Genomic DNA, 18,197 nt, shown 5'->3' with positions numbered 1-18,197 from the left:
TAATTATATGCTAATGTATTACAATTAGCTCCCCGCCGACCGATGGCGGGAAACACGGCCCGCTGTCGACGGACTGAGGGGAAGATCGCGACCTGCATGAAGTGGGTCCTGCCATATTTCCCGCGCACGCCTGCCACCAGCGGGCTCACAAAATTCCGCCCATTGAGTCATTCACAGCACAGAAAGAAGTCATTGGGCCCATTGAGTCCATGCCAAAAAACAAAATGCGAAGCAGCACCAAAAATTATTTTCATTCCTCCCACAAGTGATATTGTGATAGTGTTTTAAATGTTAAAATGTGCGTGGTCGATTGAAGATGTGTAACAGCGCACACTGTTGTCAAGTGCAGTAGTCACAAAAGCTAAGCAACTGCAATTGATGAGCATGACCCATTGAATCTATCAAGGTCGATCACTTTACCAGAAAAAGGACTGAAAGGAATAGAGATAGTAACTGAATAGTTTAAACGTAATTGTTCGTTGATATTGATTGACCCGCTCTGTGTTTCCAATTTTTTCTATTTTTTTTCAGCTTTACAACATTCACATTTTTTTTTTGATTATCCCTTTTACATCTGCTTGAATTTCTTGCCTGGCTATTATCTGTGTAGCAAAATATTGTGAAGCTCTGTCTTATTGGCAGACGTACTAAACCTAAATCCACCTGTGCCTGATAGTCTTTTGTGTTTTTTGGAGTGCAATTTTTTTCACAAGGCCTGACATAAATATTAATGGGCTCTTTGCATTCCAGGCTGCTGAATTGTCCATCAAGTTCTTAAATCAGGATAAAACGCTCGAGGTGATTCAGACACTTGGTCCTCGGCTGATTGAAATACAGAAATACAGTGCGGTATGGATTTGGATGAATCTAAATTGTTTTGGTTCTGTTATATCTGCCGAAGTAAATATACTGGAAGTAACTTTTAACTCAAATCAGAAAATGCTTAAAATACTCAGCAGATCTGTCACTGTCTGAAAGAGAAAAGATAGGTTAGTATTTTGGAAGGAAGTCCTTCATTAGTTCTGACAAAGGATCTCTACATCAAATGTTAATCTACTTTCTCTTTGTCTATCGGCATTTTCTTTTTTTTTGTTTCCATTGTAAATAACCCTTCATCGGTATGATAGCATAGCGATTAGGATACTGTACTAATAATCCAAGAGTGAGAGTTCCAATCACTTCATAGCAGTTGGTTAATTTGAATCATACCTGACAGATAATGTCCCAGGCACCACTATCACCATCCATGGTTATGTCCTGTCCCACCAACAGAACAGACCCAGCAGAGGTGGCAGCACAATGATACACAGTCGGGAGGGATTTCCCTGGGAGTCCTCAACATTGACTCCGGACCTCATGAAGTCTCATGGTATCAGGTCAAACATGGGCAAGGAAACCTCTTTCTGATTACCACATACTGACACCCCTCAGCTGATGAATCAGTGCTCCTCCATGTTGAACACCACTTGGAGGAAGCACTGAGGGTGGCAAGGGCACAGAATGTACTTTGGGTGGGGGGACTTCAATGTCCGTCACCAAGAGCGGCTCAGTGGTACCACTACTGACTGAGCTGGCCGAGTCCTAAAGGACATAGCTGCTAGACTGAGCCTGTGGCAGGTGGTGAGGGAACCAACAAGAGGGCAAAACATACCTGACCTCATCCTTACCAACCTGCTTGCCGCAGATGCATCTGTCCATGATAGTATCAGTAGGAGTGACCACTACACTCAGTCCTTGAGGATATAAGTCTCGTCTTCACATTGATCATACCCTCCATCATGTTGATGGAGGCACTACCACCATGCTAAATGGGATTGACTTTGAACAGATCTAGCAACTCGAGACTGGGCAACCATGAAGCGCTGTGGACTATCAGCAGCACTAGAATTGTACTCCACCACAATCTGTTAACTCATGGCCCAGCATATTCCCTGCTCTACTATTATCACCAAGCCAGGAGATCAACTCTGGTTCAATGAAGAGTGCAAGAGGGCATGCCAGGAGCAACACCAGGCATACCTAAAATGATGTGCCAACTTGGTGAAGCTACAACACAGGATTACTTGCATGACAAACAGCATAACCAGCGAGTGATTGACAGGGCTAAGCAATTCCACAATGAGCAGATCAGATCTAAGCTCTGCAGTTCTGTCACATCCAGTCATGAATGGTGGTGAACAATTAAACAACTCACTGGAGGGGGAGGTTCCACAAATACCCCCATCCTCAACGATGGAGGATCAGGAGCACATCAGTACAAAAGATAAGGCTGAAGCATTTGCAACAATTTTCAACCAGATGTGCTGAGTGGATGATCCATCTCGACCTCCGCCAGAGGTCCCAAGCATCACAGATGCCAGTCTTCAACCAATTTGATTCACCCCATATGATATCAAGAAATGTCTTTGCACTCAATACTGCAAAGGCTATGGGCCCTGACAATATTCCGGCAATAGTATTGAAGACTTGTGCTCCAGAACTTGCGACGCCCCTAGCCAAGCTGTTCCAGTATAGCTACAACACTGGCATCTACCTGGCAATGTGGAAAATTGCTGAAGTATGTCCTGTACACACAAAGCAGGACAAATCCAACCCAGCCAATTACCGCCCCATCAGTCTGCTTTCGATTGCATGTGACCGAGTGTGGCATCAAGGAGCCCTAGCAAAACTGGAGTCAATGGGAATCAGGGGGAAAACTCTGCACTGGTTGGAGTCATACCTAGCATAAAGGAAGGTGGTTGTTGGAGGTCAGTCATCTCAGTTCCAGGGCATCACTTAAGGCCCAGCCATCTTCAGCTGCTTCATCAATGGCCTTCCCTCCATCATAAGGTCAGAGGTGGGGATGTTCGCTGATGATTGCACAATGTTCAGCACCATTCACCACTCCTCAGATACTGAAGTAGTCATGTCCAAATGCAGCAAAACCTGGACAATATCCAGGCTTGGGCTGACAAGTGGCAAGTAACATTCGCACCCACAAATGCCAGCAATGACCATCTCCAACAGGAGAAAATCTAATCATCACCCCTTGACATTCCGTGGCATTACCATCACTGAATCCCCCACTATTAACATCCTGGGGGGTTACCATTGACCAGAAATTGAACTGAACCAGCCATATAAATACTGTGGCTACAAGAGCAGGTCAGGGGCTAGGAATCTTGCAGTTCATTACTCACCAATTGGCTCCCCAAAGCCTGTCCACCATCTACAAGGCACAAGTCAGAAGTGTGATGGAATACTCCACACTTGCCTGGATGAGTTTAGCTCCGACAACACTCAAGAAGCTTGACACCATCCAGGACAAAACCGCCCGCTTGATTGGGCACCCCACCCATGAACATTCACTCCTCCCACCACAGGAGCAGCAGCGGTGTGTACCATCTACAAGACGCATTGCAGGAACTCACCAAGCCTCCTTGGACAACACCTTCCAAACCCATGACCACTACTATCTAGAAGGACAAGGGCAGCAGACACATGGGAACATTACCACCTGTAAGTTCCCCTCCAAGCCACTCACCATCCTGTCTTGGAAATATATCGGCCGTTCCTTCACTGTCTCTGGGTCAAAATCCTGGAACTTCCTCCCTAACAACACTGTGGGTGTACCTACACCACATGGACTGCAGCGGTTCAAGAAGGCAGCTCATCACCATCTTCTCATGGGCAACTAGGGATGGGCAATTAAAGCTGGCCTAGCCAGCAACACCCAAATCTTATGAACACATTAAAAGAACTCAGTTTGGAAAAGCTGGCACCAATAAAATTAATGTTGAAGCTGTCAGATTGCAACAAAAACCCAACCAGTTCACTAATGTACTTCAGGGAAGGAAATCTGTTTTCCTTATTGTTTTGCTGGCAGACTTGCATGGTTAGCTCTTAACTGCCCTCTTGGCCTAGCAAGCCACTCAGTTGTATCAAACTGCTCAAGAGGGACAACTTAGGGACAGGCAATAAATGCTGACAACGCTTACATACCAAAAATGAATTAAAAGAAATCTTAGTAGAAATGACATGATTTGGCAAATAGACAGATGTCCCTCTGATTTTCAAATTACACACCTTTCCTTATCAATGGTATGTGGGGATCTGCTAACAGAATGAGAATTACTGCATCTAAAATGCACTCTCACTTTTTGCTGGTAGGAGATCAATGTTTTGTCTTGGAAGTGTTTCTCATGGGCTTCCCTTCTCCTTTAACTCTAATTTGTTTAATAGTTTTGGTACGTAGCAGAGTAGCATGGTGCACCCTATTAGAAAAAGACACATCTGGACTATACATCTTATCCTATTTTAACATCCTTATAAACCTGTAAACTTCATTCATAGTATTTAGTCCAGACTGTAATAGTTACTGTTCTGTCTGAATTTGATTCCGGGGTAATTTAAGGAAATACTTAATTAGATTATTAATTGGAGCATTATAAATTCTGATGCAGCAGATCTAGCACTAAATCAAAGCAATATCACCTTCAAGAGTTGAAAAATTATGATCAAAGTCATACTTTAAAGAATAGGAAAAAGCTTTGAAAGTTGTTCTTGCTTGTGTGTAATTCAGTGGCTAAGAGGTGTTCTACTGATTTTAAAAGGGAAATTGGCCGAATATGATGGGGAGAGATGTGAGCAGCATTTCACTTGGTACTTTCATCGTCCTTCAGTGTCTTGGCTTTCCTAAAAATGAGGTATTAACAAAAAATGGCCAGTGCCATCGACAGTCCACCTATTTGGAAAAAAAAAGGATTTACCCTGAAAATGATGGTGCAGTTAACATAATTCATATGACAATTCTGAAGAATTATCCTGTTATACTTTGTTAGCTGCAAATATGAAAGTAGAATATTAATAGTGTACATTACAATGTGGAAACTTTACCATTTGTAGAACTAAATGATTGGTCATAGACGTTACTTTTATCTTGTTCCAACCTGTGTGCACAGTTCTAGCTAAAGAAATCTTTCACCATAGATTTCAAAATGTTTCCCTTTTAAAATCAAAAAGACACCTCTTGGTTACTGAATTACATACGAGCAAGAACAACTTCCAAAGCTTTTTCTCTATTCTTTAAAATGTCACTTTGATCACAGGAACAGCTTTTATATTCACAAGAACTGATGGGCAAACTCTTCAGTGTGATATGTACTGTAAAATCTTAAATAGAAGTTAAGACATGTTTAAAATCTTTGACAAATCACAAATCAACTAAGCAGGTCATAAAATGTGTATTAATTAATGGCATATCAACCAATTTTGTGGGAAGTGTTTATCCTATTTCCCATAGGAAATTCTTTAATCCCCTGTAATTGTGCAACATTAAACATGACATTTTAAAAATCAGTGAAACATAAACTGCAATCAGACAATTTAGAAAGAATTAAATACAGTGAAACCTGTACAACCAGACACTCCTTAAGAAATAGACAGTCTCAAATAAGTACAAACTGCCCCTTGAAACTTCAGATAATTGCAAATTATGAACTAGAGATAGCCTTGAAGGCACCAAGTCCATTTATAACTTAAAACAGGGCTCCAGAATTAGGCACATCCCAGGTAAGGATCATAAAAAGGAGAAATGTCACAGGAGATATGATCAGTCCCAGGATATTTGGTTCATCCAGTTTACTATACATACAATAGCTATTTTAAAGATAAGGACACCTGCAAACAAAGGATGCATGATGCAAGTCCCTTAGGTGGCCCTAATTTACAGGTTTCACTATACATGGGAAAAACTTTGAAACTGAAGCATCTACGTGATCAACCCATATGCTTTTAAAGTAAATCCAGCATTTATTTCATTAAAAAAAAATTATAACCACTTTTTAAAGTTTGAAAATTGGAATAAATATAATAACATAGCTATAATTTATATTTTAAAAACTTGTGAATCTAATCAAACTGCATTTGTAGTTTTATCACTTATATTTTGTGTAGTTAGTTCAACTCCTTTTAAATGTAAAATCACACTGGGAACTCTTTGGGCTCCTGTACACTTAAGTTTACCAATATAACGCAACATATGAACCATTTTTCAGACAGTAGTCTTGACTATTATTATCATTTAATTATCTTGTAATGCTGTGATTTTCCAGGCAGCTGAATTGTACCTTAATATCGATCTCATTAAAGAAGCCATTGACTGTTTCATAGGAGGGGAAGAATGGAACAAAGCGAAACGTGTAGCAAAGGAGCTTGATCCCAGGTAACGACTTTCTAAGTTGCATTATATTCAGCCCATCATCAAGAGGTTCAGTTATAATGAATAAACCATTGTCTAGATTTTCTGGCCATTGATTATAAATAAGTCTTTCCCATGAGATCAAAGTTTAATTAGTTAGTTACTCATCTGAGTTCAGAGATAAGATTACATTGACTAAATACCATTATGCACAGCTATCCCAATAAGAAAGGCTTAAGCTTGTAGTAAAATTTTATTAAAATATTTTTATATTAATTTGTATATTATGGAGTTTGAATTACCAGATTTGCACCATTTGGAACCTGATATTTTGTACTTTATTCAATGAATGGATATGTTGTGGAGCTACACAGACTACTATACTCCACATAGTTGTTGATCTGCAGTACCCATATGGAAGGACAACAATTTTTGAGATTTTTAAAAATTTATGAATAAGTCTGATCAAAATTCATATTAACAGTGCATTATTTTCAAAACATATTCTCCATTTCTTTCTGTGGCCTTGTACGTCTGTCATTTGGTTTTCCAACTGTATCTTATTCACATAAATCTTAGCGATATCTTGCATTTGAAGTTATTTATTTAAATTGGACAAGAACTTACAAAAGAGTGTTTTTTTTCTGCAACTGTTATTGTTACCAGCATTTTACTTTTCAAATATCATATGCTATAAAGCGAAAAGAAAAATACATTTTGTATATATTCCAAATTTTAACTTTTTAACTGCGACTCTTACTTTTCTAATTCTGTATTGCTGCAGAGAAATGCAGTACTAAATTCAAGCCAAATAGTAAATCTACTAAAAATGAAAGGATTGACTTTGTTATTGCCTATGGTAGCCATAGAAAACAAGCAAAGGCTGGTCAAAAAAAAAATCTTTAAACTTAGTTTAACCCTGAAGGTGGTTTAATTTTGTAACTGTATCAAGCAACATAACTAAAATAAATTAACATTACATATATTTTACTGCTAAATGCCTTTGGCTCCGCCAGACAACCAGGTGTTTGCAGACTCAAGTTCCACTGTAAGACTGGAACGCATAAGGGGAGAAATTTGTTCACATAGAGTCGCTTCTAGTGGTGCTGTACTCACTATATCGATTTCCCACGAGCAGACAATGCTGCAGGCCACGCAGGTAGTGGCCCACTATCTGTACCCAGGGAACCAACATAGTCTGGGTAATGTTGCTTTGAACCGGAGCTACACAAATTAATTTTTCCCCCAAATCTAAAAAGCTGTAATTGGTGCAGTACTGAAGGACACTACATTATTAGCAGTGCTATTTTCAGGTTGTTCAGTCGAATGTAAAAGATCCCATGGGAGTTCTCTCTGTGTCCTGGCCACAATCGATCCCTCAACCGATACTACCAAAACTGACTTTGTACTTTTTTGTAATTGATGCGGCTGTGCTCTGTGCATATTGGTGTTTGAGTTTGTATACAAAGCACCAGTGACAATGCTTTCAAGGTAAATCATTTTTTGTGAAGAGCGCTGGGGCATTCTGAGAACTTGAAGTGTGCTGTTTAAAATTGAGTGCTTCTTTCTTCCTCTCTTCATTATTTTATCCAGATACGAAGACTATGTTGATCAACGCTATAAGGAATATTTGAAAAATCAAGGCAAAGTGGATTCAGTAAGAATTTCATTTGATTTATGCAGTAAACTGGCATGACATTGTTTATTATTATACACACCTGGGCAGTGTTTGCTTTGGAGGTTGGAATTGGAGTCTGATGTTTTCTTTTTTGAGAAAGAAGTTTTAAAAATGTAATTGAAGAGATTTGAAGAAATATATATTTTGTAATTTTTTAAAGATTAGAATGCCTTCCCTTTTGTAATCTCTTTATACCAAAAAGGGGGGGTGGAGGGGGAGGGGGGGCAATTTAACAAAATTGTGATCCCAGCAAGGAGCCTCACCTCTTATGAGTACATATCAAGAAATTGCCGAAATCATTGGCCCAGATCTTCCAGTCAGCGGCGATGCTGGGGCATTCGCAGCTGATAGTGAAGATGGCTGTGCCCTTACCTTTTTGTGTTCTTCCATCCGGGACTTGCTGTCCTGGCAACAGCAGCGATGCTTCAGTGCAGCCATTCACAGGGAGGAATGGCAAAGAGGAGCAGCAGAGTGGACATGCCCTATTTTTATTACATCGGCTAGCTGTACTCTAGTAAGCGTTTAAAGATCTCAAAGGTTTTCAGTGAGTTAGTGGATGGGTGAGTGGGTGGATGAGTGAATGGCTGCAATGCTGGGGCTGGGATTATGGACTAGGTGGAAGTGAAATGATCTATTAATTTTAACTTTGTTTCATCCAGTTTGTACTGGTACTCCTTCCATATAATTCATGCATATTTTTTATTCAAATGTTTTTTCAGCTGGTTGGAGTGGATGTGATAGCCGCACTTGACATGTATGTTGAACGAGGACAATGGGAAAAATGCATTGAAACTGCTAATAAGCAGGTAGTGCAGAAATGTTTTTTTGAGAGTATTTCTCATATTACTGACCGGAATTCTACATCTATATGATTAATATTACATTTGCACCTTTGAATGTTTCTTAAATATTTTGAAATTAATTTTTACAAGCTATAAGCGCTGGTTTGTTTATACAACAATAAATTCTCTTTATGTATATGAGTTTCAATCTGAAGAAATTGGAAAGTATTGCCTTTGTGCATTTTAATAGTACTGACTGGTACTTCATCCACATTGGATGTTTTATGAAAAATGCAATTCACTCTTGGGAAAATTATGTCACCATAGTTATTAGTTTTAAGGTTGTAAACATGGGGCAAAATTTTCCCCCCATTGGGGGGGGGGAAGTGCGGGCGTGGGCGGGCGGCCCTCCAATCAGCACCCCCAATCGTGAGGTCCACAGGGAAGCCCTATGCGCTTCCTGTGTGGGCGGGGGGAGATTCCTAAAATCGGAAGTGCGCTCCTTTGCGCATGCGCACGGAACAGCACGACAATCTCCCTGAGACTAAGTGCTGCCTGAGGGAGATCGGTTCCCAAAGTAAAAAAGTTACTGCAGTGAAAATTTCATTCACCATCCACGTACCCTCATCTGACAATGCCACATGAGTTGGGACATTGACATAACGTTAATTAAAAGTGTCTCTTAATTTTTTGATTCAGCAATGAAACCTCATCCCGCCCGTGGATGAGGTTTCACGCTTTTTCAGATGGCCGCCAGCGCTCCCAACCTGCCCGCCAACCTTAAGGTTAACCACTAATGAGCTTAATTGTTTTTTGAATGGCCTGAATAGGCCGTTGACAGGTCAGCGGGCGCGTATCCGATTTGGATGTGCGCCCGCCGAACTGACAATCTAAATGACGTGGGGTGCACGCCCAACATCACCTTATGTCATTTTACAAGTCGGCGAGCAGGCCCCACCCCCGCTTGCCGACCGGTGGATGCTGGCCATGGTGTCCTCTGAGTAGTCTCATACAGAAAAATAAAAACAAAAATTACACATTTATGTGTACCAAAATTTGTGATCTGCAAACTAATAGAAATTTCCTTGGGTTATTGTGGTTCTAAAATCATGTCATTCTGTCATTTAAAGCTTTGTAATATCGGGCTAGTTCTTTGAAGACTTCCTGAATCAACAACATTATAATTTTTATTATAGTATAACCTTTGTAGTGGTAGCAATGTTTTAATTCCACAAGCACTTAATAAATGGTCTCTCTTTCCTGGGGCCCTTGTTATTGACTCTATTTGAAGTGTTATGGAGGTGTGTACTTCCTGTAATATTATAAAATAGTTTTGGAAGAATTGTAAGTGACAAATATCTAAATAATTAGAGCAGCTTTAAATTATTCCTCAAGAAACCACTCTTCCTACTGACACTATTGTTGTATTCAGTTTTAGCCCCTGGGGGGGCTGGGTGGGGGAATAGATTATCATAGTGGGAATAAAAACACCTGCATTGACCAACTGAGACGATTGGCTTGTTTATGTGCTAAAAATTCTGTGTAATTCCAGGTATATTTGGGAGCCAAAGATGGAGTGTTGGAAACATATATTTGTATCAGCAAGTAAAATGTTTTTAGCTTTTTTACGTTGCGTTTTCAACAGTTGTGACTACACACTATAACTTGTACTAACTGGCCTGTCTGTTTTAGAATTACAAAATTCTCCACAAATATGTGGCTCTATATGTTACATACCTTATCAAAGAAGGCCACTCAGAAAAGGCCTTAAATCTGTATGTTCAACACGGTGCTCCTGCTAATACACAAGTAAGTGAAATCACAGATTAATTTTGTCATAGCAATTGTTTTTTTAAAGTGTCTTCTGTGAGGTGTTACTGAATGAATGTGAATAGTGAATGCTGTTAGATATTCTCTTAGGCTAAACTAACGTATTAAGGGAAGTAGAAATGTGATGAAATTTATACTGTTTAAGGGGGATGGAGCAGGTGAAACTGGATAGAAGGCCAGCGATAGGTGGGGGCAAAGGAGAGATTGACAAAGATGTCATGAACAAAAGGACAAAGGGAGTGTTAATGCTGGAGGTAAGGGCTAAAGAAAGTGCTGATTGTGGGATAAAGGTCAGAAAGCAGAATGTGTGAATAGGAAGAACAAGGGTAAGCACTCTGAAAAGAACAACGTGAACAAATAACAAATGGCCCTAGTGGGGGTGGGGTGGGGTGAGGGGAAAAAAGGATCAAAAATGGGATAAAAAGGGGGATAAAACAATAAATAAAAATAAGTGTGTTTTAAAAAAAAAAGAATTTTGGATACAGTGATTAAAAAAGGGGTGATGGAGGAGAGAGTTCATGGTCTGAAGTTGTTGAACCCAATGTTAAGTTCGGAAGGCTGTTAAGTGCAAATCGGAAGATAAGGTGCAGTTCCTGCACAAGGGGGGAAGGGAGGAAATTAGAAATTGGCGACCCATTTCACTGTTGAATGTGGACTATAAGGTTCTGTCCAAGGTCATCGCCAGTCGGGTCAAATCCGCTCTGGAATTGGTGATTCACCCTGACCAGACCTGCACTGTGCCAGGCAGGAAGATCTCTGACAGCCTCGCGCTGCTCAGGGATACGATTGCCTATGTACAGGACAGGGGTGTGGATACCTGCCTCATCAGCTTGGATCAGGAGAAGGCCTTTGACAGAATATCGCACACCTACATGGTGGATGTGCTCTCCAAAATGGGTTTGGGGAGGGAATTCGAAATTGGATCCAACTGCTCTACACTAACATCAGTAGCGCAGTCTCAATCAATGGGTGGGAAACAGATAGCTTTCCGATTAAATCTGGAGTCGGGCAGGGCGGTCCTCTCTCGCCTGTTCTTTTCGTGTGTTGCATAGAACCCTTTGCCGAGTCCATCAGGAAGGATCCGGGCATGAGAGGAGTGACAATCCCAGGCAGTGGAGGCACTCAGGTAAAAGCCTCCCTGTACATGGACGACGTCGCCGTCTTCTGCTCGGATCCGCTGTCGGTGCGCAGACTGATCCACATCTGCGACCAGTTCGAACTGACCTCGGGAGCCAAGGTAAATCGTGGGAAGAGCGAGGCCATGTTCTTTGGGAACTGGGCTGACCGATCTTTTGTCCCCTTCACTGTCAGGGCTGACGGCCTGAAGGTGCTGGGGATATGGTTCGGAGGGACCAGGGCATGCGTTAGAAACTGGAAGGAGCGAGTGTCTATGGTGAAAAGGAAACTGGGCATGTGGGAGCGACGCTCCCTCTCCATTGCGGGTAAGAACTTGGTCATCAGGTGTGAAGCACTCTCGCTGTTGCTGTACGTGGCGCAGGTCTGGCCCATTCCACACTCCTGCGCGGTGGCGATCACTCGAGCCATCTTCCGCTTTATCTGGAGGTCAAAAATGGATCGTGTCCGCAGGGACGCGATGTACAAGCCTCTGGATAAAGGGGGAAAAAACGTGCCCAACATCGCCCTCATACTGATGGCCACCTTTGTGTGTGGCTGCATCAAGCGGTGCGTAGACCCTCAGTACGCAAACACCAAGTGTCACTACATGCTGAGGTTCTACCTGTCCCCGGTGTTGCGAAGGATGGGTCTGGCCACGCTGCCGCGGAACGCTCCAAGTAGTTGGACCGTGCCGTACCACCTGTCCCTCGTGGAAAAATTTATGCAGAAAAACACCTTTGACCACAAGTCCATCAGGCAGTGGTCAGCACGTAACGTCTTAGAGGCCCTGAGGGAAAAGGAGAGGGTGGATCCTGTGGGATGGTTCCCCGAGCAGACTGTCAAAGTCATTTGGCAGAATGCCTCATCGCCAGAACTTTCCAACAAGCACCAAGACGTGGCTTGGCTGGTGGTGAGAAAGGCCCTCCCCGTCAGATCCTTCCTACACGCCAGGAGTCTCACCCCCTCTGCACGTTGCCCTCAAGGTTGCTGTGGTGGGGAAGAGACCGTTGTTCACCTCCTTGTGGATTGTGCCTTTGCAAAGAAGGTCTGGAGAGAGATGCAGTGGTTGCTGTCGAGGTTCATCCCGAGCAGTTCTGTGACACAGGACTCTGTGCTCTACGGGCTGTTCCCAGGGACACACACCGAGACAAAAATCAACTGCAGCTGGAGGATCATCAACTCGGTGAAAGACGCGCTTTGGTCTGCCCGAAACTTGTTGGTCTTCCAGCGCAAAGAGTTGTCCCCGACCGAGTGTTGCAGACTGGCACAATCCAAAGTCCAGGACTACGTGCTGAGGGACGCACTAAAGCTTGGGGCAGCTGCCGCAAAGGCGCAATGGGGAAGGGTCGCTGTCTAAGACCTTTCTGCCACAGTGCACCGAGGGACTGGGAACTGTTTAAATCCCCTCGGGCTGTACAGCTCAAAATGAAAGGCTGTAAATGATTGTAATATTGTTTGTACTGATGCACCTGGTGATACATTTTGTAAAAGTTGAACCAGATTGTACCCTTGTAATGGTGTTTTCGGAATGGTTTGGAATGTGATTGAAGATATTTTATGAATTAAGTATATTTTTGCAAAAAAAAAGATAAGGTGCAGTTCCCCCAGGTTGCATTGGGCTTCACTGAAACATTGCAGCAGGCCAAGGACGGACATGTGGGCATGAGAGCAGGGTGGTGTGTTGAAATGACAAGCAACAGGAAGGTCTGGATCATGCTTGCGGACAGACCAAAGGTGTTCCGCAAAGCGGTCACCCAGTCAGTATTTCTCTCCACAGATGCTGTCACACTTGCTGAGTTTTCCAGTATGTTTTTCTTTCAGATTTCCAGCATCCGCAGTATTTTGCTTTTAACATACTAAGGGATTTCAGGTCCCCTATCAATATGTGAACACCTTACTTTAAAATGTTTGGGCTTATGAATGAATACAATAGAATTGTATCCTTTAACAAACTATTACCAACTACTGTTGAAAAAAATTTACTGTGTGAAGTGGTATGCAAAAGTTCCTGTAAATGGTAGCAATGGTAGGGAGAAGTAAATTTGGGTAATGGAAATATGAGTCAAATTTTAATGCCCTATGCATAGCAGAAACCAGGTGGAAAGGCAGTTAAAGTCCAAGCAGGGTACTTGCATCTCTTTTACTGCCCCATGGTTATTTTAACACTTGACTCAGGCTGGATCCCCATGAAGAGATATAAACCGGGGGTCCCATAATGTGCATAGGACCTGAGAACTATATTAACAGCATTCTGGGCAGAGTATCCATCTTGGACACTATACTAATGTGACAATTAGTTTTGCGCTCCCAGTGCAGCAGGAGTGCCCCTGTGCATCTCGGGCAGAAATTTTGAGCCATTACCACCCTTCTGTTCTCTCCCGTCTGTATTCACAAAGTCCTCCAAAGCTTTTCCAATTATGTGCATCAGTCTCAGCGGGCTGACCTCCAAGCTCCCTGATATTTGCTGGTCAGAAGCTATGAAGCTATCTTAGTGCATCCCTGTCATTAATATGGACTGAACATCTCACAGAACCTCCTGGGCAGCAGGCTTGTGCATTCTGTTGGCAGAGCATCAAGGAGTTAAGATCTGAAGTATTTTGCCCTTAAGGTTTTCTCATTGATAGCCTGTGCTTAATAATTTGAGTCTCAGTAGCCTTTCCCGTTCCTGTTTATTCCTGTGACAATCTTTGAAAAATTAGGAAGGTTCTCAAAAATGAACATTCTTTGCATGTTTCAGTTTTGTGATCTGCTTTATCTTTTTCCTTTTGTGTGCAGAATTTTAACATATACAAACGGATTTTTATGGATGTTGTAAACATGCTAGATAAGAATAGTGCAGATGCGTACAGGACATGGGCTGATCTTCGCGACGTGCTCTTCAATCTGGTTAGTATAATACAAACTCAATTATGTATATGAGAAAAACAATATTGAAACAAATTGAGATTTATACCGAGATCTGCACGTCAGAGGGTGTTCTTTATCCTCCAGAACCTAGATAGAAAATCCAGACAGTTGGAATTAAGATTCTTGATATGTCTATTTTTGAAAAGATTTTGGGTGGAACAAATTCAGATCTGTACTCTGAAAAAATCTGAACAAGAATCCAGAGTAAAAGACCACAGTGAGAATTGGCATAAAATCAATACTGCATTCTTGCTTGTGTGGGCAATCCGGCTACATTGGCATAAAAGGATGTTCCTCTAAGATATAAGGATGGGACATTCCAGGGCTTTTTCAGAAGAAATACATTTCACCTTTTCCATACATAAATGTGAGATCATTTTGATCTCCCCAAATCGAGAAAAATACTGTGGCTTCTGCACAGACTGTTTATCTGCATTATGATTCAGCTGTCTTGACCTTTGTTTGAGCCCAGATCATAGTGTTCTCACATACTGCACTAATGGCGAACAGAAAAATTTCTCAATCCTGATGCAGCTTGTATTTGTGACCAATGCGCAAAGATAATTTGTTCTTCAAACACAACATTGATTCAAAAAATTACAAATGTTTTAAATGATTTTGATTATACTGCACCTACAATGATAATTTTGAATATTTTATTTTTCTGGTTATGTTGGAATGAAGCATTTGCATGTTGTCACTAACAATTGTTCTGTAAAGTAACATATAATTTTCCCTTGACACTAGAGATTTGACCTTTGTAGCTAAGGCTGAGTGCTAAGGGTAGCTTTGACACCTCTAATTGTCCAAATTATCTTCTGGGAAAAGGGATAGGTTGGTTCAGAAGAAAAGAATGAGGAACAATATAATATATATATTATATAGAAGAGCTGACATTGTTTTCAAAGTTTTGCCACACATTTTATGTGAACCTTTCCCGAATTATTTTCTGCTATTTTTGTCCTGGACTAAAATTTTGTAACTTGATACATATTTCTCAATAACATGATTAAACTCAACAAAGTGATTCTCTTTTGTCTTTTAATGCAGTCATTAATGTTTTGTTAGAAGGTCTCGCCCTCTCCCAAAAACATAGGCTTGGAGTTCAGAATTTTGCCCAGAGTTATGAGCTGAATTTGGATTGTGCGGTCTGAGCATGTACAGTATATCTAATTTGTCAGGATGCATCAGCACCATTCAACCAGCTGGTGCAAGGAATCTTTTCCCTTTTTTTGTAGCAATTTCAGCACCAAAGCTTTTTAAAATATTGGAAAAAGATAAAGAGGACAAATTTCAAAAACTTTACTGAGGTATAATTCAGTTTATATGAGGGGAAAAAGATGACAGCATTCCAATTGCTCACACAAACATCAATTAGTGCAGAAGTGAAAGACTGGGGTTTAAGTGACAGGAGCGAGAGAAAGAGACTGGGTCAGAGAAAGGGCATCGAAGGGAAGAAATGTGTTTTCATGTTGCGTTTTGAAGCCAACTTACCTATGATTTGTTGATAGTTGGAAAAGCTCAATGCTCATGGCTTATAGCTTTGAGATACAGATTCTAATTTCTAATATCTGTGAGACAACAGGAGAGAGAGACACAGATGGGCCTGGATTTTTCAGTCGGCGTGCGGGTTGGGCCCAACACGCCGGCGTGTATCCCGACGTCATTGCGCTGTCTCGCGATGTTTCATTTGGCGGGCACATGCCGGAGTAGGCTGTGCGCCCGCCGATAACGGATAGGCCTGTTAAGGCCACTAACAAATTAATTAATGTCATTGTTGACACTGCCCGTCCAACCTTAAGGTTGACGAGCAGGCGAAAAGGCCAAGTGGCCTTCACGCTTTTTAGGAAACCTCATCCATGAGCGGGATGGGGTTCCCTAAAGCTTTTACGAATTAAATTTTAAAAATTACTGAAATATAAAAACATGTCGCATCTCATGTAACACAGTCACATGAGGGGACATGTTTAATTAAATTTTCAATCCAGTTATTTATTTATTTATTTCAAAAGCTCTTCAATCTCCCTGAGGCAGCTCAGTGCCTGCATGCACGAAAGAGCGCTGGCCCCAACTCTCCCTCCTCCCCCCGCCGGCACAAGTAGCGCTCGCGTCTTACGCCGGGCAGGCCTTAATTGGCCTGCCCGCGTAAAATGGTGGCGCGGAGCCGATTGCGGACGGCAGTTGGCTCTGCAACCACCCCCGCCCGCTCCCGCCGAGCCCGCCCAACGCTGGAAAAATGAAGGCCATGGACAGAAGGGCAGACAGACAATTTCATTCTTCGTTCCTGACTTTTAAAAAAAGACAGTTTGAATTTTAAAGGCAAACAAAGGCTCTTTGATGGAAACAATTAGGAAAGGATGGTTTGGGGGGGGTGAGAGGAAACCTGGTGCTGACCACTTGCTACTGACCACTTAAGGGAGTGAGTGGACGTGTTGATTGGAGGATTACAGGTGGATTGGGTGAAGGGAAAGTGATGGGGTTATGGAATCGTAGCTGCAGATTTTATTTTTAAATTTAAACTAGATCAAAATGCTTTACACTGTTATAAATTGGAGAGTTCTATTTTTTTTTAGCTTGGGTCCAACTTATTTAACTGTAGAAAAAGATTTTCTTCAAAATGATCAGATTCCAGTCATGTACCAGTTAAACATTCTGTGGCTATAAATCACAGTTCTCATTTTTAAAACTTAAATTTAATAATTGGATAACTTCAGTTTTTTATTTGCTTCAGCTATCTGGCTTAACACTTGCAATCAAAGGGAAGATATGAGGTCTGCTCCTAGGCCATCAGCAGTGAATTTTGTAGCTGGCTACCTGGATGCAGTAAAGACTACCTTTCGGGACTCTATCCTCCCAATTTCCACTTGTTTCCTTCTGGGACACATTTGCACTTTGAATCCCCCAGCTTATTGTGCTCAGATCAGAAACTGAGCAGGACTTGAATCTACTTATTCCATAAATGTTTCCTGGCTCTGACCAGACCCCAAATGAATTTTATTCAATCTAAAATATGGCCTATTTAAAGTGTGCAACCATATCCGTGTTATTGTAGATAACATCTGTAATGTGTTATCTGCAGTCCTGTGATCTGTTCAGTCTTGGTTTGCATAGTAGATAAAAACAGTGTTTATTTTTGTTATGTTCTAGTGTGAAAATCTTGTTAAATCTTCGGAGGCTAATTCTCCTGCCCATGAAGAGTTTGAGCAGATGCTGCTGATTTCACACTATTATGCCACTCGTGCAGGGTCACTGGGAGTCAACCAGCTGGTAAGCTTCTGTTTCTGTATGACTACCCTAATATAGTATTTAACAAAGTTTTATGAATTACTACGCCCTGACACAGATGGACTGGTTTTTCTTGTTACATCGATTAAAAAGTGACTTTTCATTAGTTAAGTATGATGAATAATTGCTGGTTTATTGGGCATTGCTGTCTTGCATTCTGCTGTACTGTGGATATGCTACTTTGTTGTTGAGTAATTTGGCTTGTAACACTGCAATTTTTCAGTAAGAAAGGTGATTTTTTATACCTAAGCGGACAGGATCTCTATGGCTCTGTAACCAAGTTAGCTATTGTCAGTGCGTTATCTATCATAGAAGTGGCATTTATAAATTAACAAAGAATCCAATTATCGGTCTATTCAATGTTTGCTTTTCGTAATGGCAGTTTAATCGTTTCTGTGCTCTTCTTGATGTATTCTGAAAT

General features: G+C 41.4%; 1 protein-coding gene across 2 annotated transcripts in view; it reads left to right on the top strand.

Annotated features, from left to right (window-relative positions):
- The window catches only part of ift172 (intraflagellar transport 172), a 158,196-nt gene that overhangs the window by 119,361 nt on the left and 20,638 nt on the right, over window positions 1–18,197 (top strand). For both annotated transcript variants that reach the window (XM_078541428.1, XM_078541427.1), the window contains 7 exons: window positions 751–849; window positions 6,093–6,202; window positions 7,772–7,835; window positions 8,576–8,662; window positions 10,331–10,447; window positions 14,360–14,470; window positions 17,639–17,758. In XM_078541428.1, coding sequence (XP_078397554.1) covers window positions 751–849; window positions 6,093–6,202; window positions 7,772–7,835; window positions 8,576–8,662; window positions 10,331–10,447; window positions 14,360–14,470; window positions 17,639–17,758 — 708 coding nt within the window. The remainder of the gene's footprint in view (window positions 1–750; window positions 850–6,092; window positions 6,203–7,771; window positions 7,836–8,575; window positions 8,663–10,330; window positions 10,448–14,359; window positions 14,471–17,638; window positions 17,759–18,197) is intronic.

The sequence above is a fragment of the Cetorhinus maximus genome, chromosome 5 (genome assembly GCF_964194155.1).
Source record: "Cetorhinus maximus chromosome 5, sCetMax3.hap1.1, whole genome shotgun sequence".
Classification (NCBI taxonomy): Eukaryota; Metazoa; Chordata; class Chondrichthyes; order Lamniformes; family Cetorhinidae; genus Cetorhinus; species Cetorhinus maximus.
The sequence above is the reverse complement of the archived record's forward strand: the minus strand, read 5'-3'. Positions and strand labels throughout refer to the sequence as shown.